Below are 24,956 nucleotides of genomic sequence, written 5' to 3' on the forward strand. Positions count from 1 at the left end.
CTCTGCATAAATTAATTATATTTCTACACTGTCAAAAACATAATTGGCATCGTTATGGACCTACAAAATTATAGTACCACCGGCTTTGTCGAATGATAAACTAGGATAGCAAAACCAAAATTGGTCAAATACTGTCATTATAACGTGGACCGCACTATACCAATATTATTACGACATGGAGTCACTTGAAAAAATCTGTTTGGTTGTCCTTTAATTGTTACGAGAACTTTGAATCACAAATCAAAAAAAATTGTATACAGTATATGATAGCTTTTTCTAATTCCTGTATAGTGGGAGTTCCAAACTTTTGAACCATGTTTCTCCAATAATTAAACCTAATCGTACAGGCAACCTCTAACATCAATTTAGAAAATACACCACTTTATGTGAGTATTTGGAGTGACTAGATTCAAACCGTGAAGCTGTGAACCTGTGATTTCCCTCCGAGCCATCAATAAACGATAAATTAATCAATATTGATGACCAGAAACTATAGATAGATTACTAGCAAATGAGCCCTTGCAATCCAAGATAGATAGATCCGATGAATCCATGGAATTTGGAGGACGTCAATTGTGTGTCTTTCGCACTGAATGTCTGAAACACAGTGTTATCATCCAATACTATTAATCGAGCGATTTCTGTTTATATGTTCATATGTTTATATGTTTAGATGTTTATATTTCACCGGATCTCGAAAACGGCTCTAACGATTCTCACGAAATTTGGAATATAGTAGGTTTATGATATAAAAATTCGATTGCACTGGGTCTCATCCCTGGGAAAACTCGCTGAACGACATTAAAATATTCCAAGGATAATTCATCCTTGGAAAAAAAGCTGAGACTTTCGTTGTCTGTGGATAATAAAAAATGAGTCTGTAGAAAATCAAAATATCTTTTATTTTATTTATTCTGGTTTTTAGAATGAAGCACAGATTGTGAGAGAAAAACTAAGAATACCTTGTACTATTTCTCTCCCAAATTTAGGTAACATTAAAATTCCAAATGAGGTTATGTCTTTTAGATTATCTCATCCCCGAAATTCATAAGCTGACGTATAGCCAGCTGTAAAATATACACGATCATTTTAAAGAATTGTGTTCTGTTTATCAATAAATGAAGAATATCGGGGCACCGAGCTTCGCTCGTTATTTTTATTTATTGATAAACGGAACACAATTCTCTAAAATGATCGAGTTCATATTTCACAGCTGGCTATATGTCATCTTAGGAATTTCGGGGATGCGATATTTTGATTTTTCACATACTCACTCGCTCACTCACTTTTTTAATATCCACAGCTGTTTCAGCCAAGGATGAATTATCCTTTTAATGTCGTTCAATGAGTTTTTCCAAGGATGAGACCTAGTGCAATCGAATCTTAATATCATAAACCTACTATGTTCCAAATTTCGTGAAAATCGTTAGAGCCGTTTTCGAGATCATAAATAACCATATATAAAAATAACCAGATATATAAATACAGAAATTGCTCGCTTAATATAACAGGATAACGAGTGAAGCTCGGTGCCCCGATATTGAAAATAATATCAAAAAAATTCTATTTTTCAAAAATCATTTCGTATTATTTATATGCATGATAGATATGTGGTCATATTATATTAGATAAGACTATATTTTTTGGGAATATAACTGCACGTATTTTTCCTGGGAGAACATCTATCTACTGTTAAACTAGGTACCTATAGTGAAGATTCTAATAGAACAACGAAACGTAAACGGAGAATTCATGTTTCATTTTTGCTGAGTTGCATGTGCATGTGTTTGATTGTCAAAGGTAAATTTCAGGTAATACACGTCTCTAAAGTAAACTGCGCCGAAACACAAACCGATAGTGCAAAGAGTGCATCATCTATTCTTCCACTGACCAGATATATTGACAATGCATTCCTGTGTTTACTCTGTTAACAGACTTGAGTCTGCGGATTTGCAGATTTTGGAAAACTAAAACCTCCAAACAGAACCTAGATTACTTGCAGTTTTTGAGATAACAGGGTGAAATTATTGCTAAATTCAAGCTTAAAATCATTTTCTGATACTTGTAAGGCTTGTCGCACATTGAGACGCGACGCGACGTGAAGTGAGTCTACTAATTGAGTGTATATTATGATTATGATCATATATTATTTATTTATTAATAATCATTACATTACATCAATTTTGGGAATAATCCCATTTGACAGGTAACTTGTCAGTACTAATACTAATCCTAATACTAATACTAATACTAATTTAGTACTTGTCAGTACTAAACATTGAGACAAAGCTAGCACGTCAAACCATGATAATATAATAATTATAATAATATATAAAATGTATAACAATAAACATTTTAATGAATTTTGTTTTTTATTGAATAAATAAATGAATATGGTTGTAATATAATATCGGGTTACCGAGCTTCGATCGTTATTTTTATTTATTGATAAACAGAACACAATTCTCTAAAATGATCGTGTTTATATTTCACAGCTGGCTAAACGTCATCTTGTGAATTTCGGGGATGCGATATTTTTATTTTTCACATACTCACTCGCTAACTCACTTTTTCACTATCCACAGCTGTTTCAGCCTAGGATGAATTATCCTTTCAATGTCGTTCAGCGAGTTTTCCCAAGGATGAGACCTAGTGCAATCGAATTTTCATATCATAAACCTACTATGTTCCGAATTTCGTGAAAATCGTTAGAGCTGTTTTCGAGATCCGTTGAGCATAAATATATACCCTTATATCCATATAACCACATAACCAGATAGCCACATATCCATATACATATAGACTATACAGAAATTGCTCGCTTAATATAATAGGATATTGTTAACTCATCTAGCAGACTTACATCAGTCACGTTGCGCGCATCTGAATTCACGACAAGCCGAAATGTCGAGAATTGGAAATATCAATGTCTTAGAAAAGATTAAAAATTATGAATTCTATATTTTTTGAAACACTATGGGTTATCATATTCAATGAATATTTATTTTTTATCTAGCTTGGATGCACACAAAATATAGATCACGTAAGCTTAGTAAACTAAAGAAATACAATTTGAATGGAGTTTGGTTTACATTGAGTTGAGAGAATGATATTTCTTGGAGTAGCGTAGTGATATATTTCTAATTACGGTAGTTTCCTCTCCCTTTCCAAGCGTGAAATTCAAGTCTGCAAAAACCCAACCAGTTTTAACGTAATTTTTTCGGTTTGTCGATAGAAGTAAAATGGGAAGGAGCTCAAACTTTTCCAATTTTCTTTCGGGTACGAATTGAGTTTCCATCTGGACACGTAGTCGTTTTCTACTTTTAGGGGTGAATGGGACGACGAGCAAGTTTATAACTATATTTAAAAAGATCTTGGAAAGTGTGAAGAAATTTCCAAGTATCTCAGTGATAGTTGAGTACGATAGATACAGTAGTAACCCTAAGCTCGGCACTGAAAGCGAAACTCAATTATAGTTCAAGTACTTGAAATAAACTACTTATAAGTTTCAGTTCTCGAAGGAGGGCTCAGACCGTATTCACCCTCCTACAACTAGTACTACGGAATTGGAAATAATAAAATTATTTCATAAGGGCGAGACAGAAAGGAGTCAGCTTCAAGATATTTTACGCTTGGGGTATTCGCTACCTACTACCAATCGCTGCAGACGGGAAGGGTAAGGGAAAGCTTCTGTCTGGCCAGACTATGAAACTTTCCAGAGAGTGAAAGTTAGTTTTCACAGATTGAAATTGAAATTCCCGTCTGACCTCCAGACGTTTGGGACTGGGCGAAAATTTCAAACGAAAACGGAAATTAGTTGGTCGTTACTCACTCCAACTGTTCAGACGGCTTCTTCCTCCTCAAAGTCTCGCTTCTACTGTTTTGTTATTCTTCCCGTCTGCTCCTCTTCCTCCACTTTTGGAATATTTGTCTGTATCAAATGAAACTATAATGAAGAACTCTCAGAAATGAAATATCCATCTACTTGGATGTTTCACTTCATTCCGCGAATTGCAATATTGCTATATCAAAGCTTACGAACCATGAATAAACTATTTCTTACTTTCTCAGACAAAATAGGAGTAGGGGTCGATGAGACATAATATATATGACCATGAACAACTTTTCTCGCAATCCACCGATATATTTTCTATAACACAATAATATGCCATGTCAATTCAAACATATTAAGTAATCCTCCCTAATGAAAATTATTTGGATCTTGTGTGTTTCAAACTCAATAAAAAATTCTTAAATCAAGTATTTTAGTTATCAATATGCTTCACATCGTTGGTACGATTCTCTGGATAAAATGTTCAATAAATTCAATAGCCTACTACAGCCTACTACCATAGACTTTAGACTTGTCGGTTAGATCTGTGCTACGACGCAGTAGTGGTCTTTAGAAGTAGAACGTACATCGAAAGTTCGATAACCAAAGTTGACAGATTGATAGGTTTCATTAACTAAACATGTGAAACCTGGAAAAGAATATAATATCAAGAAATATATATTTCTAACACAATTGCCTCCTATTTATTTGACCCCTTCTCAAAGTAGATCCCACCAATATCGATCTCAAAATTTTATAGTTTTTTCAAAGTTTGGAGTTTTCTGAATATTTGTAATTGATTTAATTCAATTTAGAAGTATTTTTTAATTTGAAAATGATTTTTGTGTGTAAATTGAGTGTGTAATTGAAGAATGTTGAAGTGACACTTAACCTAGCTACATTTGGACTGTTGTATAAATTAGAATTGGAACCGTTTTGGGCGTCGGCCTGTGGTTCTCTCCTGTAAGTTGTGTAATTCTGAACTATTAAATAAATAAATAAATATCAATGCACAATTTCTATCCAAATAATATTGTATTCTATAGAAAATGTATTATATTATGATTGAGAAGTGGTATTCACTATATTATACATAGTCCATTTTGTGTATTCGATTACTTATGAGCTCCACCCTCTATATGATTCACCAATAACATCCTTCATAATAAATTGGCTACTTTCCTCGTCTAGTACTGTCAGCCTCAGGCTTTCCGCCTCACATTTACACACCTTTTTTCCTCGTAAGCTTCAGTGGACATCATCAGAGTTCCCCGAACAGACATTGTGTGAGCACTCATCAAGTAATGCAGACTCATAGGAACTGTTTTGTTTGTCTGGCGTATAGGGGTGTCTTTACTTGGCATAAATGATGAGGAAAAACGTTCGGATATGCAGAAGGTGACAGCTAGACCTGTCTGTGTTTCCACGTGGAAATGATCGTGCAGACATAGTTTGCATGTGATCGACAACTCAATGTATAAACTTAATTGGAATCATGGGTAGGGCCAGAGTCCCTATCCAAACGATTTTGTTGGAGTTGACTAGCCACTAAATACGATTAGTCGATTAGTTGTTCTCGAAATAACGCGTCGATAAATGTCTGCTGGAACGAGCGATCGTATCGCAGCTCTGCAAACTTTGTAAGCGCATTTAAGAGCACATCGCCCAGCTGGTCACCCATTTATTAGCTGTTACGTATGCGAGCCTGCTCGTTAACGGATTTACGCGACACTCTTTACTAAGCCATCGAAGACAAAGTACAAATACATCAGAAAACAAAAACTGGAGATTACAACCCATAATGCTCGTGCTTGATCTTTTAGTGAAGTAGTTCCTAATATTTGAATTTGTACATTGATTTGATCATTTTAGTGTATATTGTATAGTTTATTGATACATTTTTGACCGAACGAAGTGAGGTCTAAGATTCAAGTCGACTGATTTGAATATGATTTGACATGTAGAAAGTACGAAAAAATTGAAAACCTGAAAAATTGTATCAGAAAACATTGAATATCTTTTTACTGAGTTCATCATTGACCGAGCGAAGTCTCGTCGAAGATTAAGATTTGACTAAGATTCAAGTCGACGGTTTGGCATTTCTCTTAATGTTTAAATGTTTAAATGTTTGAATGTTTAAATGTTTATATGTTGCGCATTTACGGCGAAACGCGGTAATAGATTTTCATGAAATTTGACAGGTATGTTCCTTTTCTAATTGCGCGTCGACGTATATACAAGGTTATTGGATATTTTGCATTTCAAGGATAATATAAAAGAAAGAAGGAGCCTCCTTCATACGCCAATATTAGAGTAAAAATCAGACTATAGAATTAATCATCATAAATCAGCTGACAAGTGATTACACAGTGATGTGTGGAGAAGCCAGTCTATTGCTGTATTTCCATAAGGTCTATAGTTTCAATCAGGTACTTGTGGATGAGAATACTGCGTGAGGTCTACTGTTCACAGAACTACTAGTGTAATTTTTGAGGAATGAATCAATGAAACAATTTATATACTACTAGTTCTGTGAACAGTATTCTCATCCACAAGTACCTGATTGAAACTATTGACCTTATGGAAATACAGCAATAGACTAGCTTCTCCACACATCTGTGTAATCACTTGTCAGCTGATTTATGATGAATAATTCTATAGTCTGATTTTTACTCTAATATTGGCTTATGAAGGAGGCTCCTTTTTTCCTTTTATATTATCCTTGAAATGCAAAATTTCCAAAAACCTTGTATATACGTCGACGCGCAATTTTATAAGGAACATACCTGTCAAATTTCATGAAAATCTATTACCGCATTTCGCCGTAAATGCGCAACATATACACATTTAAACATTAAGAGAAATGCCAAACCGTCGACTTGAATCTTAGACCTCACTTCGCTCGGTCAATTACTATAAATTTGACAAACATTTTAGGTCACCCATCAGTTGTTGGCACGAAATTATTACATACTACAGTACAAACAATGGTGGTTGCCACCCAACCTTTTACATTTGAAACCTGATTAAACATGACATTTCTCACATAAGTATCAAAATAGGCACTAGATGAATTGAAATCGAGAGGGACAGAGACTCTTAGCAAGAATAAGAGAAAAAATACTTCGTATTTATGAAATTAGGGAAAACACAATTTTTTGGAAGTGAACTAGTTCGGGTTAAGAGAAAAGGTGAGTTTTGTGGAAGAGAGAGTTGAAAATGAATCACAAGGCATTTCCAAAGAATTGCCATCATTCAAATCATAATTCTCTGACGCGATTCTCACAAAATCGTCCGACTATTGAAGATTCTAGGAAAACTAACAAATTATATATTCCACAGTCTATCTATTCATTACAGTTTGTCCTATAACAATTTAATAATATAGTACTATATTTCGGTTTCAATATATTATCATGTATATGATGCATGCATTCTGGACAGGCTATTATCCATGGAAGATTGTTGAACTTGTAATAGTTGATTGCCGTTGAGTATGAAGCTGTTGAGCTATACTAATATTAATGATTCCAATTGAATCATCAAATTGTGGCCCACCTGAACATTTTTCAAATCTGGCTTAGGAATTTCCTTGTGAATTTTCTTGTTCATCCACTGTTCTACATCAATACACTGTGACCTGCTGTTTTAATAATGCTCATCAACCAATCTACAATCCTTCAACACGAAGTTTTGTAACAAACGTTGAAGAAAGATATAAATGAAATAGAGACATTAAAACATCCTTTTGCTATATCATGATAACATGCTCATGATCGAATTGATGATCTCTCTTTAAATGAATGGTGATTGAGTAAAGAAAGTGATTAAAGTAAACAATTCCTCATGAAAATATTGCCTTACACTTTAATCCATTGTCTCAATATAACTAGATGTATAATATTTATCATGTTGGAAACAGAAAGAGTAGGGTTCCACCTTTCACCCCAACTTATAGCTCGAATTTCAGAATAACGGCGATGATTTGACTCTTAAACACTAATCACACAGCTAGATTTTCCTGTTATCAATTACGTGCAACTCAAAGCAAAAATTCGCAGATATTCATTGCATGCATAACATACTTACTATTCTCGAAGTGGTACAAGATGACTGATACAAAATGATTGGTAGAGAAGAAATAAAGTGAACCTTGATGTACTTATCCCCCGAATTTAACTGGAATAAGGAGACCAGAAAAAAGGTTCCTTCCCAAAAGTGTTTTTCTCTCGAGTTACCGAAATTTATTTTGAAAAATCCAAATTTCCTAAAGGTGTCCCGAAACTGTTTCTCTTTCTTATTTCAAAAAAACTTTGTCAGTCCAAATGTTGTGGGAATTGCGAGATCTAGTAGCTATGAAATTAGTTTGATGTTAGTGATGATGATTTTATCCGATTGTTAACAAAATTTATATTTTGTTTTTGAACTTAACTAATCTATGATTCAATTATGTTTTGTAATCTGCAAGATTGTATCATAATGTCAAGTGTAATTGTTACAACTATTGTAAGATGTCGAAATAAAAGTGATTTGAGGTGAAATAAAAGAAATGTTGTCAATTCCACATAATTAATTTGAGCCAAACAAAAATGTCAATGCACATGAGGCATCATCGATCTTTTTTGGTTGGGTAATCACTGATGATGATGCTGAAGTAAATTTAAACTTCAGTTTGGCACAAATAAATTATGTGGAACTGATAACATTTTTTTTTATTCCACCTTAATTCCTCTTACTTCGACATCATACAATTAGCTATTACACTTTACACTATGATAAAATTTTGCAGATTATAAACATAAGTTGAATCCTAGACTAGTTAAGCTGGGGAACAAAATAAATTTCGTCAACAATCACTACAAATCATCATAACTATGGGTGGTCACTATCCAAATTCCACAACATCTCTGTTCATAAATTTAAAAAGTCATTTGATTCGATTTTTTCAGTTTGATTGCTTGATGATTGATTGACAGGGATTGTTTTGTTGTTGACAGGGGGCATCTGTTGGTCAGCGATGGTGCGTAACGGTAGATGCACAGAGCTGCTGGCGGAGAAGGTGAGCCGTGACGAGTGCTGTGGGGTGGGAGCGGGTGCGGGGGCGGGGGTGGCAGTGGGGGCAGTGGGCAGTGGAGGCGGCAACAGTTTGGCTGCCTTCAGTGAGGAGGACCTCGACTCGGGCACACTCTTCTTCTGGCGAATGCTCGGGGGCGGAGTACCCTGTTCGCCTTGCAAGGGTATGTTACTTTATTTACACTAGTGGTACTTGGTAATTTAATTCAATACTATTATTAATATATAGTGCTACTTTCTTCAGTGGTACTTCATTCACACTAAATAATCCAAGAGTACGAGGATATCACAATTAAAACCAAGCCACATGAAGCATTTTTTCAGGCGTTCTTGCACTGGCGCCGGACAGGAAACTCTCCAATCAGCTGATAATCAGTCAATCGGAGACCTTCATGTGGCTTAGCCTTAATGGTGCAATAATAGAAACGAGTATATATCAAATTGTTATAAACCAGTGGCTTTGACAATAGCAAGTCGTTTTCATTCAACTGAATTTAGTCAAATTAACAATAGTTTATCGAATGACTCAATACTCTGAGGATGTGGCAGGTTTTGCCAACGAACCAGATTCTCAACGTAGAAGTGTTTTTGAAGAAATATTCATTTATTCTTTTTTAAATACAATTTTAAGTTATATAGCAATGACTGGAAGAACAACAGGCTCAGCCCGAAGCTCTTCTTCTCCTAATTGTATAAACAGTAACATTTCCAAAAGATATAGGTTACATTAGACTGTCATGAATTTTCAAGTCCACTTTCCTGCCCAAAAACTGTCAACTCGAAAAAGAAACTAGAAAATTTGAATTTGAAAGGGTGAAACATTTAATCAGAATCCAATATTGAACTTAATGATCGCTGGAAACTTGGGAAAGATTTAGCTATTTCAGAAAATTTGAAGCCAAAAAATACACCAACCAACTCAATTTTCCGTGATATTGGTATTGAGGTTACTCTTGCTGAGAGTGATGCCCACATAAGCTATAGGCTTGTGCGTGGGTAACACTAGGCGGATGATAATGAGAAATGAGTAGAATTATAGTTTATGGTGGACTCCGAATTACCGGGAAGCGTTTTCTCCCTTCAACTCATATTTCTCCCTTCCACTCAGAGGAGTAGACTCAAATAGTCACCCTTGCAAAGGGAGTAGCAGGTATTGGCAACATTCTTTTCATAAATTCATATTTCTCCATGGTGAGACAATGGTAAAAAGTGATGTTTTTGTGTTGTAGAAAGCTGTGCCGGCGTGAAGTGCGGAGAGGGCAAACGGTGCGCAATCAGGAAGGGCCAACCGCGTTGTGTGTGCGCGCCCAACTGCAGGGCGGAGAGGCAAAAGGACAAGGCCAAGGGCTTGGGGGGGCGTGCTTCGCGGGGGCCCGTTTGCGGCACGGACGGCCGATCGTATCGCACCGTCTGCCGTCTGCGCAAGCGGGCATGCAGACGCCATTCCACTAGTCTACAGGTCGCCTACTACGGGCTCTGCCAAAGTCAGTATCACCATACAGAAAACAATACTAATACTAGTACTAGTAATATTATAATTTCTGGTATCACTCACTCACAAAAATAAACTATTATTATTCACATAAAATTAACTATTTCAATTAAAATAATCGAACCATTAGCTTGGAAAAGTCTCTAGATAGAGCCTTACTTTGGAAAATTTAATCGACTAAATTCAGAAAGTATGTTTGACCAAATTCCGGAAATGTATACAATACGAAGGTCATTTTTTCCAACATCCGATCACATATCATAAGACACAGAAAAGCGGTAGGGGAGCGATTCTCACAGTGCTGAACAGGTTATGATCCCTGCCTAACGCCCTGTAATCGTTGCATTAATATTTTATTGTAATTCATATTTTGCAAGGAATAGAATGAAATACGAATCTAGAATCTAGAATACACTATAAATGCCTTAATATTTTCACAATTCAAAAGTATAGTATGTTGGTTTTGTTACTGGGATGGTAAACCATATATTATTTTGATTCAATTTTATCATGCCATGCTATAGAAATGTGCCGTTCAAAGAGAACTCTGCTCTTAAACATTTGGTTTATTGAATCAATTAAATTAAAGATTCAATTTGACTTTTTGAATTAGTTGAATTGGAGATTGAATTTGACGATTTGAATTTTCCTGAATTCTGGAGCAGATTTCAAATTTCAAATATTTAGGATGCGACATCACATATGATTACGACCAGGATGTCAAATCAAATCAAATCAAATCAAATCAAATCAAAATTTTTTTCAAATCAAAATTTTTATTCACCATACAAACAGTTGAGGGTCCTGCCAAACCCAAAGGTTTTTCGGCGGGTGCCCAGTTACAGGAAAAAAATGAGTTACAAAAGATAAATAAACTTAGACAAAATAAATATTACACTTCAAAGATTTTAAGTAAAAATTGAAAGAAAACAAAATGAAAAAATAAAATAAGAAATATACATCAGATTTTGATACAGAATTAATTAAAAAAAGGGAAAAATGAAAATTTATTAGAGAGGAATGAAATAATAAGGAAAAGGGAAAAAAATTTTACACAAGTAATAGTACATTTTTATCGTTGAGGCAGGCGGCAGTGACAATAAAAGGAAAATTTCAAAACTTCTGCCAGCAAAAATTGAAAAATTCTAATAATGTAAGCATATAGCTGTCATTTTTTTAAATTGACGTTTCTTAAAATTATGTGTACGTTTGTAATATTATTAGTTTTATAATTGATTGTGCTGTTATTATTGAGATACAACATTACATCCTTCTTAGAGTAATCACGAATATTTGGAGGTAGTCTGTTAAATAAGTAGGGAATTACATGATGTAGGGATCTTCTACCATAAATATTATTGAATCTGGGTACTACATATATTGATGGAGATCTTAAATTGTAGGGTGAGGGAGGAGCAAGGAGTCTATAGTATAAATTTTCTTTGTGGAGTATTACAATTTTGAAAAGGTAGAAATGTTTGGGCGATAAGGTATGATAGAATTTTGTAAGCTACGTGGGTTGTATGGATCAATATTATTAACATTATTAACATCAATATTATTAACATACGGAATTCTGGTAGTTATACATTTTAATGTTCTTGATTGTATTCGTTCAACTCTAGATAAAAGATAATCGGCTGCACTTCCCCATGATTCAATGCCATATCTAATTATTGGTTCCATCAAGGACTTATAAATTAGATATAGGCAATCAGGGGTGATATTTTTATGCAAATAAAATACTTTTGCGTTAAGCGCTTGAAGTTTTTTGAAATGTAGTCTATGTGAGGACACCATCTCAGGCTGCTATCGATTATAATGCCAAGGTAACGGGTACTATTTACTAAAGTAAGAGGCGGACAAGTGCAGATCTGAGAAACATTCGCATGAAGGCAATGACAGTCGTGGCTTAATACAGTTGGATTTACGTTGCATCTTAGATGTGGAGATTTAAAGTGCATTAGTACAGTTTTTTTCCTGTTGATTATAAGATTTCTGTCATGGGACCATTTCAGAATTCTGTTGTAATCAAACTGTATTAATTGTTCAGCCACTTTTAAATTCTTATGTCCAACAATCAGAGCAGTATCGTCAGCATACATCAATACTTCTCCATGTCTGATTACTTTGGAAATTGAATTCACATAAATATTGTACAAAATGGGACCTAAAATGCTTCCCTGCGGAACTCCAAAATTGTCACATTTATATAACCCACTGTGATTGCCCCCTAGGTTAACCATGAAGTGTCTATCACTCAAATAGCTCTCAAACAATTTCAATACATTGCCAGTAATTCCAATATTAAGTAATTCTTCAAGAAGTATCCTATGATTAAGTGTATCAAATGCTTTTGAATAATCTATGAATAGCGCAAGAACATGATATCTGTCATTCAGGAGAGTATTTATTTTATGTGTAAAATTTACTAGAAGTGATTCAGTGCATTTTCCTTTTTGGAATCCATACTGATAATTAGATATAATATTGTTCTGGAGTATGTATTTATTTAATTGTGTTAATAAATATTTTTCAAAAATTTTTTCTGGTACTGACAATTTAGAGATTGGTCTGTAGTTATTGAAGTTATCACGTGCACCAGATTTATGAATTGGTTTAACTATTGAATTTTTCAGGGAGTCGGGGAAAATGCCTTTTAGAATAGATAGGTTGATCATGCGGCAAAGAGGAGTGCAAAGATAGTCTTCAAGGATTTGCAATTCCAATACTCCTATACCATCAAATCCAGGAGATTTGTTTTTATCCATTTCATGAACTATTTGTTTAATGTCTTGAATAGTAGCTTGTCTTAGATAAAAGTTGTGATTAGGTGGGATTGAAACAGAGTCATCAAGAATTATTGGACATAAATGGGAAGTATTTCTAATATTTGTTATGAAGAATCCGCGAAGGCTGAGCAAATTTGGTCTGGATTTGAGAATTTGTGAGAGAAGTCTTTAAGGATTCTATTATCTGAGACGTCAGATGATCGACCTAAAATACCATTTATACACTTCCATTTCTTCCTGATATTGTTTTTTGAATCATTGAAGCTTTTATTATATAAGTTCGTTTAGCAAGTGTGATATCTTTATTGAGTTTGTTCCTATAAACTTGATAATCATTTTTGTACACAGTATTCGTAGGGTTGCTTTTGGAACGCCTGAATAAGATATCTCTTATTTTAAGCTTATTATATAGTTCATATGTCATCCAATTATTTTTAAAATCATTGGAATGATTGGTTTTAATACGAATAATTTTCTCAGATTGTTTTGTTGCACTATCAAAATTAATTTAATCATTTCATATACCAAATGGGAGAGGAAAGTAATTGACAACTATTCCATTCACTTTGTTTTAATAAAGATATACGTTTTTCTTATCTATGATAGTTTTGAATAATTTTTGGTCATGATTGGGTTTCGATTGTGGGTTGCAATGAATTTTGCAACCAATGATATAATGATCGGAGATCTTTACATTGATGACTCCGGTATGAGCAATAAAATTACTATTTAGACGTAGGAATAAGTGATCAATACAAGTTTGAGTGAGCAAACTTTGCCTGAGCTCTTCTCTAGTGACAGCAGAAATACCTTTTTTGCAACCATAAGAAAAAAGCATTGATTCATATAACTGTACAAATTGATCATTGGATTTAAGAATATCTAGGTTCGCATCACCGATAATGATAAGATTAGCTGTATTATCAACCTCAAGAATTAACTGCTCTAGATCAGTAATGAAATTATCTTTATGAAAACTGTGTGGTCTATACAAACTTATTATATTAAGAGTCAGGTTATTAACATTGAAATTCAGCATAATATATTCTAGATTTTCTGAACTGAAATTGACAGATACTTCCTGAAATTAATATTTTTTTTTATAAAAGCAACAAGGCCATGATAAAATCTGCTTGGAGCACACTTGTATACAGCTTTATAACCATTTATTTGAAAAAGGCTACTTAGGTCAGGATCGATATTGATTTCTGATAACAAAATAATATCGATATTCGCATTATAGATAGATACAGTAAGTTCGTCAAAATTCTGTCGCAATGATCTAATATTAAGGTAAATATTTTGAACGGATAACTAATCTGTTGAGCTAACAAGGAAGGGACGCTCTTATCAGCAAGCCAGCTATCGATTGTCGGAAACGTTTTGCATGGCAAAACCATCTCCTCAATTTGAAAATCATTGTCAATCATGATTGTAGTTGTTGACTAATTAAAATGGGATTGTAATTATAATTTTGAGTTTACCTGGGATAGTAAGTTCATGCATTACAGAGAATATGGTGATAATACACATTATATAAAAAGAGATTTGAAATAGCAGATAACAGGAATAAGAAAACAAATTATGTAACTACAAAGCACTACGAGTACAAATATCTTTAAATAATTTTGTCAAGGTCTGATTCGCATTTAATACGAATTACTTGTGCCTGAGGTTCCTTTCTTACAAGAATTCTACCCTGAGAGGTCCATACAAACTTATAACCAAGAGATCTTGCCTTATTCCTAGTTTGCACAAACAATCTTTTATTAAAAGCTGTGAGATTTTCATTAAAGAATATTGATTTATCTGACGGGTTTCCTAGAATTTTGTTAGTTAGTTTTGCTGCACGGCCTTTAGTAAGCCATTCAGCACGAACCAATTTCGAAACAAACTGCACAATCAACACAGGAGCATTTTCTGATGAATTTGCGGTGGATTTTCGGACAGGTAGTCTATGAGTAGCACTCACATCACTTTCTCTAAAGTTCAAGTCTATTTTCTCAGCTATGTGTTTCAAATCCTCGAGCGGAGACCTATGAGTTGCATCAAGACAGTGAATTTCCAAGTTATTTTTTCTACCGTATTGTTCGAGTTCATTGATCTGCATACTAAGATCGTTAATGATAATATCCTTAGCGCTAATTTGTTTGTTCAGTTTGGCAATCTCACTAGTCAAGCTTTTATTTTCGGTACGTAGCACTTTTATCTCATTGAGAAGTTCATCATATTTAGAGGAGATGAACACCTGACTCGCCTGTACAGAATTAACAGTAGTTTCAATACTTGCTAATTTAGTGTTCAAAGAATGGAGTATTGTACGAATTTCCGGATCATTAATATTATCTCTAGGGGTTTCATTACCTGGAGATGCGATCCCTGTTGCCCCTTTCGAGTTTTTACACACATGGAAACAACGCCATTTCTTTCGCTCGTCCTCCGACATACGACGATATGTAGATTCTTTGAGACTGCACCCAAAATGAAATTTATTATTACACCCAAAACAAGTAACGACGTCACCTGATGCTGGCAGAGAACTGTTGCAATAATAACACTGCGCCATCACAATTAATGAATAATAATTTAAATGAAAGTTTTAAACTTGAAGGTTAGGATGATGGAACAAGAAAATTTCGTTATCTGAGTTCTGCTGTGATATCGACGTCCGCTCGCCTCGAACGACTGATTACGACTGTCCAAAAAAAGATATCAAAATTCAACCTGGTATGCGGAGCATTCACTCGATCCCCTTATAGGTAGAGCCCGGAAGAACACCTTGATCAAATTTTATAGAGCCATGGCGATACCCACTTTGACTTACGGAAGTGAGGCATGGGTGCTGACAAGGAAGCTTGAATCAAGAATACAGTCAGCAGTGATGCGATTCCTTAGACAAGTCAAAGGATGCACAAGAGAGGATCGGATTCGGAATGAAAATATAAGAAGAGAATGTGATGTCCAACCAGTGTTGAGTTTGATAAAAACATATAGAAATAAGTGGTCAGATCATGTCCTTAGAATGCATGAAGACCGTTTCCCATTGAATGCCCTACTCCACAAGCCAATAGGCAGAAGAAGTATTGGTAGACCGAGGAAGAGATGGACGCCGGAACAGGCTTGAAAAGCCTTATCCATGACGACGATGATGATGATGATGAATTTTCCTGAATTTTAACTAACTCTCAGTTTTGTCCTGTAAAGCAACTTACTATTAGTTCGAATGCGTTTATACCTTCAACCAGATGATTCGTTTCGGAATAATTTTGAGTCTATATTTTTCTATACTTATCTTATTTTGTCCTATAATTGAATTATAAATAAGCCCTAATATGTGGTCAGAAAAGTGTTTGCCTGAATAGAATAAGATAATACCACAAAAAAAGACATCTACCTACACGGTGATTTCACGTAATAACTATTTTGATAGAATCACGGTATATAGAAGAAGATTTTCATACATAGAAGAAGTAATAAGAAGTATATAAGAGGAAGAAATTTTCATCTAAATACCGTGGATAGAATTATCTTTAGTACTACTGATTTCAATATACCATATTTGAATATTGATATTTTACAAGGCCCTTTCAAATATGAATTATCATTGCAATATCATGACTGAGAATGCATAGATCATAAGTCATTTTCAGCAGTATTTTGTTACTGCAGGATTAGAATAATGTATCTGGAACCAAAAATTTATTTTAGATTAAGGATTTGCCTATGATTCATCACTACTTAGTCTGATGATTCATCAATGATCAAAACCAGACATGACATGATTTGAATAGCTCAATGTTGTTTGAAGAAAAAAATCTGTCACCATTCAATTTTCTGCAATACTTGACATTGCAGACATGACTTTAAGGGCAACATACTTATATTTGGGGAACCGACTTGCTGGCATTTGATTTCCGGTAATACTTGACATAGAAGTTTCTTCAACTGGAACTCAGACCAAATTTGTGTGTCGCTGTACCTCAACAGTTCAATTTTGGCTCATAAAAATAGCTGCACAACAATTTGGAGTGTTTATTGAACAACGCGACGTCCAGAAATTCGTGGTATTGGATGCAGAAAGCAAGTCCGCTGACAAGTCATCATACCTTCATTCAAAAATGCAGCATGCAGTTGTTTTTTTGAATGCAATTGCATTCAGTCATGTGCCAGCTGGTGCATTGGTTCCTGGAAGTCGTTAGCTTGAATCAAGAATACAGTCAGCAGAGATGCGTTTCCTTAGACAAGTCAAAGGATGCACAAGAGAGGATCGGATTCGGAATGAAAATATAAGAAGAGAATGTGATGTCCAACCAGTGTTGAGTTTGATAAAAACATATAGAAATAAGTGTTCAGATCATGTCCTCAGAATGTCTCAAGACCGTTTCCCATTGAATGCCCTACTCCACAAGCCAATAGGCAGAAGAAGTATTGGTAGACCGAGGAAGAGATGGACGCCGGAACAGGCTTGAAAATGAAAAGCCTAATCCATGACGATGATGATGAATTTTCCTGACTTTTAACTAACTCTCAGTTGTGTCCTGTAAAGCAACTTACTATTAGTTCGAATGCGTTTATACCTTCAACCAGATGATTCATTTCGGAATCATTATGATTCTATATTTTTCTATAATTATCTTATTTTGTCTCATGAATAAGACCTAATATGTGGTCAGAAAAGTGTTTGCCTGTAAAGAATAAGATAATACCACAAAAAAGACATCTACCTACACGGTGATCTCACGTAATAACTATTTTGATAGAATCACGGTATATAGAAGAAGATTTTCATACATAGAAGAAGTAATAAGAAGTATATAAGAGGAAGAAATTTTCATCTAAATACCGTGGATAGAATTAACTTTAGTACAACTGATTTCAATATACCATATTTGAATATTGATATTTCACAAGGCCCTCTCAAATATGAAATATCATGACTGAGAATGCATAGATCATAAGTCATTTTCAGCAGTATTTTGATACTGCAGGATTAGAATAATGTATCTGCAACCAACAATTTATTTTAGATTAAGGATTTGCCTATGATTCATCACTACTTAGTCTGATGATTCATCAATGATCAAAACCAGACATGACATGATTTGAATAGCTCAATGTTGTTTGAAGAAACAAATCTATCACCATTCAATTTTCTGCAATACTTGACATTGCAGACATGACTTTAAGAGCAACATACTTATATTTGGGGAACCGACTTGCTGGCATTTGATTTCCGGTAATACTTGACATAGAAGTTTCTTCAACTGGAACTGAGACCAAAATTGTGTGTCGCTGTACCTCAACAGTTCAATTTTGGCTCATAAAAATAGCTTCACAACAATTTGGAGTGTTTATTGAACAGCGCGACGTCCAGAAATTCGTGGTATTGGATGCAGAAAGCAAGTCCGCTGACAAGTCATCATACCTTCATTCAAAAATGCAGCATGCAGTTGTTTTTTGAATGCAATTGCATTCAGTCATGTGCCAGCTGGTGCATTGGTTCCTGGAAGTCGTTGTTAGCTGTCCCCGGGTTAGCAGGCTAAGTAGCTTCAGTCGGCAACGAGTTTTTCTGGTCCTTTCTTCATTGTCATTTTATTATTGTCCGTTTCGCATCTCCACTTTGTTGCACTTCCAACCAAAGATCAGACCTTGCATCCAACCGAGTGATGCTCACTTCATCACGGTTTCATTTGATCAAGAATCAGCTGTTTGGAAGAGTCTCAGTTTGTCGAAATCTCAGTTCGTCAAGTTACCGTTGCTTTCAGAAATTCCAGTGGGTAGATTATCATATATATTATATTCGAATGATATTAATTGACCGAGCGAAGTGAGCGAGTGGATTATAAATTGCATGCAATGATGCTTGCAATTAATATCTCAAGGTAACTTAGTGAAAAATCAGCTGTCGTGTGACTATTAATTGCAAGCAATGAGGCATGCAATTGATAACATGAAGTAGCATATTATTTTCTCTCGACTTTTCTCTGCTTTCAACTCGGTGAGCTTTTGATGATAGTAGCATAGTTGTTTATAACAAATTTTGCTATAATAATAATCATTATTAATGTCGATACAACTCAAACAGCCATTAGTTGTTTACACACCGATATCTCGCCGACACGTCAGTACAGGACATAATTCACTCTGATGGACAGTATCAGAGGACAGTATTATAATCAGCTGATAAAAAATGAAAAGTGCGTGTTCGTGGCGCTCATGTCTGTACGCAGCTTCAGATAATACTAGTTTCGGGTGTTTATTCCTCAAGTGTTTTTTGACACTTGAGAATGGGATAAATACTGGAAACTAGTCGTGTCTGTAATGAAATAATGAAATGGTGGTAGGGATTATTTCTATTTAAACTTTCAACTAGCCCAAAAAAATACTTGTATGATATTCAAAATATATTCCAAATAATACCAGCATATTGCCATTCAAAAGCAAAAATCCAACTCCATAACCTACCCTGTTACCTCAAAAACAATTAAACAGAACCTTTCAGGTTACGTCCTGATGCCATGAGAAACTGAATGCGTGGGGTCCCATCTGACCGAATCCCAAAAGGTCGAAGAGTATACTTTCCCATATGGTCGAATCCCATCTAGCCGATGAGATTCAATCAATTGTACGAATGTTGATTGTTGTACGAACTACAACATTTTTTTATCAAATGGGATTCGACTGTTTGAGAATCGGTCAGATGGGAAAATCAAATTTTCGACCTTTTGCGACAGTTGAGATTTTCGGCCAAATGGGACTACTATTAAAACTTTTCGATCATTTGGGATTTGACCATTTGGGAAAGTACAAATGGTTCAACTTCCTACTTGTTACAGTCTCTCATGAAATGGTCAAAATATGCACGTGATGGACTGAGATCGTGAGGAACTGATACCCTCTAATCCCACCTCTATCACCTCCAGCTTCGAAAATTAAATGAATAAATACTTATTCTACACGTAAACTCATCTATTGACAATCAAAAAGTTTCTAAGACAATATATTTGAATATAGAGAATCCAGGAAAATGCTTTATGTTTCGAAGTAAAACAGTCTTTCAACTAGAATTGGCAATTTCTGTCAAACAGTGTTCAATTCGAAATTTTAGTGTGAAATAGTATTTGTCCAAAGTGAGAGAGAATAAAATCGTATATTTCACAGTTCAATGACAACAGCTCACATGCTTTGACAGGCTAGTTCAGAGAGATTAACGGCGTTAACATAACATTTTACAGTTCACTGATAGTCGCTTGTACGAGTACATGCAGATTAGTTTAATGAACCCGTTGCCTGAATTACGAGCATACGTTGTGAACTGTTTTATTTCAATTGGAAATGACCATTGAAATTCACTTAGAGTGGTGTATGATGATAATATTTTCCCTCACATAATTGTTAACAAAAGAATAATGTATCTTACTGGATTTTGGTAGAACAGAGATCAGAGCTTCTGAATACTATAGTTAATTTCTCCATAAAGCATAAATATGTACTATAAAATACTATATGGAATTCTTTATTCAACAGATTACTATAAAACTCCTTTTAGAGCCATCAGAATGAAATGTGGCTAGTCGAACAAGGAATCAAGAGTCGCATTGTATTGTGAAATAACAGTGTATCTCTGTTAGTCTATAAATATTTTATCTAAACCTTAAAATTCCCGTCTTATTATGCTATTGTTTATGCTATGCTATAATATATACTGAATACTATAGTTAACTTCTTCAAAAAGCTAATCCATTCATCAAGAGTACCATTGTATTGTCAAATATCAGTGTTTCTCTGTTAGTCTATGAATATCTTATCTGAACCTTAATTCCTGTCTTAGTATGCTATTGTTGAAAGTAATAAACTGAAATTACTATTTATGATTTTACAGCCATCAATATTTGGAATCAGATCTCTAAAAGTTCTGCAGGTAATGAAGGGAGAATGTGGATATTCCTGTATTGTCCTACATTTAAATTATGTATTTTTTGTGGATGAGAAATTGATGCATGATGACGGTAGATTGCCTGTGACACATTTTAGAATTGAGAAGTTTCTGTTCAATCGTATTATTTTCACTATCATAGACACAATTATTTCAAATATTAGTAAAAATTGATAAAATTCATTAGAATAGCCTGGAGGTACCGATCTCAGCTGATTGAGGAGTTCAACACTTAATAATGCAATCTTTCTCCTGTCTTAATTACATTAATTTTTTGTAGAGTCTAATAGTAGACAACTCCTGGCAGACGGCCTGAAGGCCATTTTTGCTGTATAAAATTTATCAAGTTATTATATATTTTTTGCTGTTGTGGTGGATGTCAATAAAGATTTTTTGAATTATTATTATTATTATTAGTAGTAGTAGTAGTAGTAGTAGTAGTAGTAGTAGTAGTAGTAGTAGTAGTAGTAGCATTTAAAACGAGATCGGACTCATCCAGCCTGAGAAGCTACCTTCAAATTTACTTACCTCCACTCCACCTTATACATTATCAATTAAAATACAAAATATTTGCTAAAATTATCTATTAGAATTCATGCCAGATTGGCATAATTTCTTTCTTTCGGCGGTAAGACTGCTAGACTGTGTGTATTCCAAATTAAGGTTAAAAGAAGTTTTGGGCGAATGCCTGTTGTTTTCACCTGAATTGTATTTATTGTCTATGAATAAATAAATAGAAAGAAATGTTTTTTTCAAGTTCCATCGGAACATGCAACAGCCTAATCCTTGCACGTAAGATGATGAGATGAAGTTCCATATTGAGGGAGATAATGTTTTGAAATTGTGGCATTGTCAGGAGCAAGATTGGCCTCTGAAGCCACGGGAAGTTCATGAACTACGTGAATTCTGCGTGAATGCTGTGACAAGCAAGTTGTGAGAAATTAGTCAATCATATTTGTAGCTGAGTCCTTTTTGAGGAACGGATAGAGATAATTTAACTTGATCGCCAAGGTTCTGACCAGAATAAGGGTTCAATATAATATGATAAAGGTTTAATGATATAATAAGGAACTGGTCAGCCGCGCCCGACCGAGAGTTTATATTGAGGCTGGTAGCCAAAAGGCTTTCGAGCTGATAACAGATAAGAGTCGAACATTGAAAAACTATTAGATTGATTGATTGAGTACTTTATTTATGTAGATTACAATATATACTGGCTCATACACTTATAGATAATAGCTTACAATACGGCAAAATTATAGATGAATTTACATAATATAGACTAAGAAAATAATTATTGAACTGTATATGATATGAAAAAAGCAATTTGTAATAATCAAAGATAATATTGTTATGCATCTACATAAATTGGCGGAGCTTTGGACATATCAATGTCCATTCTTCGGAAAGAATATTCAAAATATCCTTCCCACTAACTCTCTACCAGTATCTCTACCTAGATAGTAGGCTAGTAGAATAACTTTAATAATCTATTCAATGAATGAATCATTATATTTCCTCTCCTCTATCAGATACGGGATTATTAAAATTTCCTTCACCCACTTGTATTTGCAAGAATCACGTCTTCATTTCGTTTAATTCCTTCGAGTTCATTTCAATCCAATGATGATAGTTTATTATGTTTTTCAAGCATGGATTGGGTTCAATCAATTATTTCATACTGTAATCTGTAGATTCAAAGTTTTGTATTGTGATACGTCGTGAATGCTAGACATAGATGATTTTGATTGAAAGATCAGTATTATTAGATCTATGGTACTGGAGTGGGAAAAGTTTATTGCATGAAGTCTACAGTAGTGGGGATCAAATCTATATGGAAATTTGCATATTGTCACGTGATTGTCTTTATGTTATCCACAAATTTCATTTAGTCCAGTCAAAGAAAGGTTATAGAGGGAAAAGTTTGGAAGAAAATTTTTGAACCCGCAGTTCTGTTAAGGGTAGTAAGGAGGTAAACATATCAAAAGTCCCCACCCCTACCTCCTGTGCTAAGGGGGTAAACATTGGATAAAAACCTGTTATTTTATCAATTGAACACTTTCAAGAGCGAATATCTCGGGAACTGTTGGGAATATCACAAAATTCAACTGAACAAAAAGTGTAGAGAATTTATCAAGCTTTATTTTTGGATAGTTAGTTATGTGGGTTGAACGCAATGTTCTCAAGATATGAGCGTGGGAGCAAAGCACTGAAAAATGCAACTTTTAAACCACCCTCTTCCCCTTAGCACATGAGTTAGAAATGGGGACTATTGATATGTTCTCCTCCCAACTAGTCTCAACAAAGCTGCAAAGTCAAAAATTGTGTTTAAAACATTCCCTCCAAATTCCTTTGTCAATTGGTCTATTGTTGCAAAACTGGAGATTTCACAATCAACACTAAAGCTTCTGCAACAGGTGCAGGTAAATTCGTAAAAGTGTAAAATTATACATCAAATTGAAGAGAATTTGATGCTCTATAAGCTCATAATCAGCATGGATTTTTCCCATCAATTTTTAAAAAGTTAAAAGAGCAAAAATTGAAAAAAATTGGAGGCAAACGTGTTTTTTTTCAAAAATGTCATTCCTTCAAAAGCGGTTATCTCGAAAACTAGATAAGATATATAAAAAGTTGTGGAATGAATATTGTAGGAAATTATGTAAGCTTCAATTTTGTTTATAACAGTTATGTCCGTAAGATACATAGTTTTCGAGTTATATGCGAGAAACCAAAAATGGTACCTTTGAACCACCCCCACCCTCTTAGCTCAAGGGGTGGGGACTTTTGATATGTTTACCTCCTTACTACCCTAATCAGAACTGCGGGGTCAAAAATTGTCTTCCAAACATTTCCTCTATACCCTTTTTTGAGTATTTTTATTGCCTGGTATGGACTAATTGTATTTAATCGTCGATTATATTATAATTCTTAGGTTGGCATCTAATACAGTAGTAATTTTTCGTAACATTGTAAACTATCTAACTAGATTATTCTAGTCGTAGATTGTCGACATTGTTGCTGTCTTGAATCTTTCATTAGTTTATCCATTTTCTTTTTGTCACATAAGTTATATACATTATATTCAAGTTATATTTCAAATATTTTTTCACTCATCATTCTTATATCCATCCCAGGGTATTGCTCCATTATTCTCAGTTCAATAAAAGGAAATATAATATATTCCGTGTTCTCCTCACATATTCATTAAGGTACATCCAGAGAAAAGAAAATAAGAGAATACGTCATAAGTTATATAATTAATTTCTATTCTTTGTAGGTTTACCATGTTTACCATATCGTTTTCTTTGAGTTTGATTCTTGAGTTCTGTCTAGCGGTGTCAATTCCATATATAGTGTCAATTCCATCAGGAATATATTCCTATATATTACCTGCTATAGAATAGAATAGAATAGAATGACTGCCTTTATTTTATACCTGGGAGGGCGAAGTTAGGGCGCAGTCGGCCCTCTGGTATATAGGAGGTTCTGATTCAATCCAAGTTAATAATCTCGGTACATCAATCAACAAAATTTGTAGAGTTTTCTTCTTCTGTTACATTACAATGATTAATAATTTCTAGTAATTGAAATTTTGATTAGCTGGCGTGTGTCGCTCAAGTATCTCAAAGATGATTGTCATTCACTTGAATTATGAAATGAGAAATGTATTTATTTTTTAATGCTTCACCGTACAATGTTTGAAGATGATATCTCTGAATTTTATTTATGTGGCCCATAAACAATAATATATTTTGTTCAATATATATAATATACCATCAGGCTTCACAACTTTAATAAACATGTCATAAACATTGTGGTTTATGGCCTGAT

General features: G+C 34.4%; 1 protein-coding gene across 2 annotated transcripts in view; it reads left to right on the forward strand.

The window, feature by feature from the left end:
* LOC111047675 (follistatin-A) overlaps positions 1-24,956 on the forward strand; it is a 100,441-nt gene that overhangs the window by 42,225 nt on the left and 33,260 nt on the right. The window contains exons 2-4 of one of the 2 annotated variants that reach the window (XM_039421860.1): positions 8,830-9,069; positions 10,135-10,389; positions 21,072-21,110. In XM_039421860.1, coding sequence (XP_039277794.1) covers positions 8,830-9,069; positions 10,135-10,389; positions 21,072-21,110 — 534 coding nt within the window. The remainder of the gene's footprint in view (positions 1-8,829; positions 9,070-10,134; positions 10,390-21,071; positions 21,111-24,956) is intronic. The other variant, XM_039421861.1, reaches the window with a different exon arrangement.

This window comes from Nilaparvata lugens, chromosome 2 (assembly GCF_014356525.2).
Source record: "Nilaparvata lugens isolate BPH chromosome 2, ASM1435652v1, whole genome shotgun sequence".
NCBI classification, from domain to species: Eukaryota; Metazoa; Arthropoda; class Insecta; order Hemiptera; family Delphacidae; genus Nilaparvata; species Nilaparvata lugens.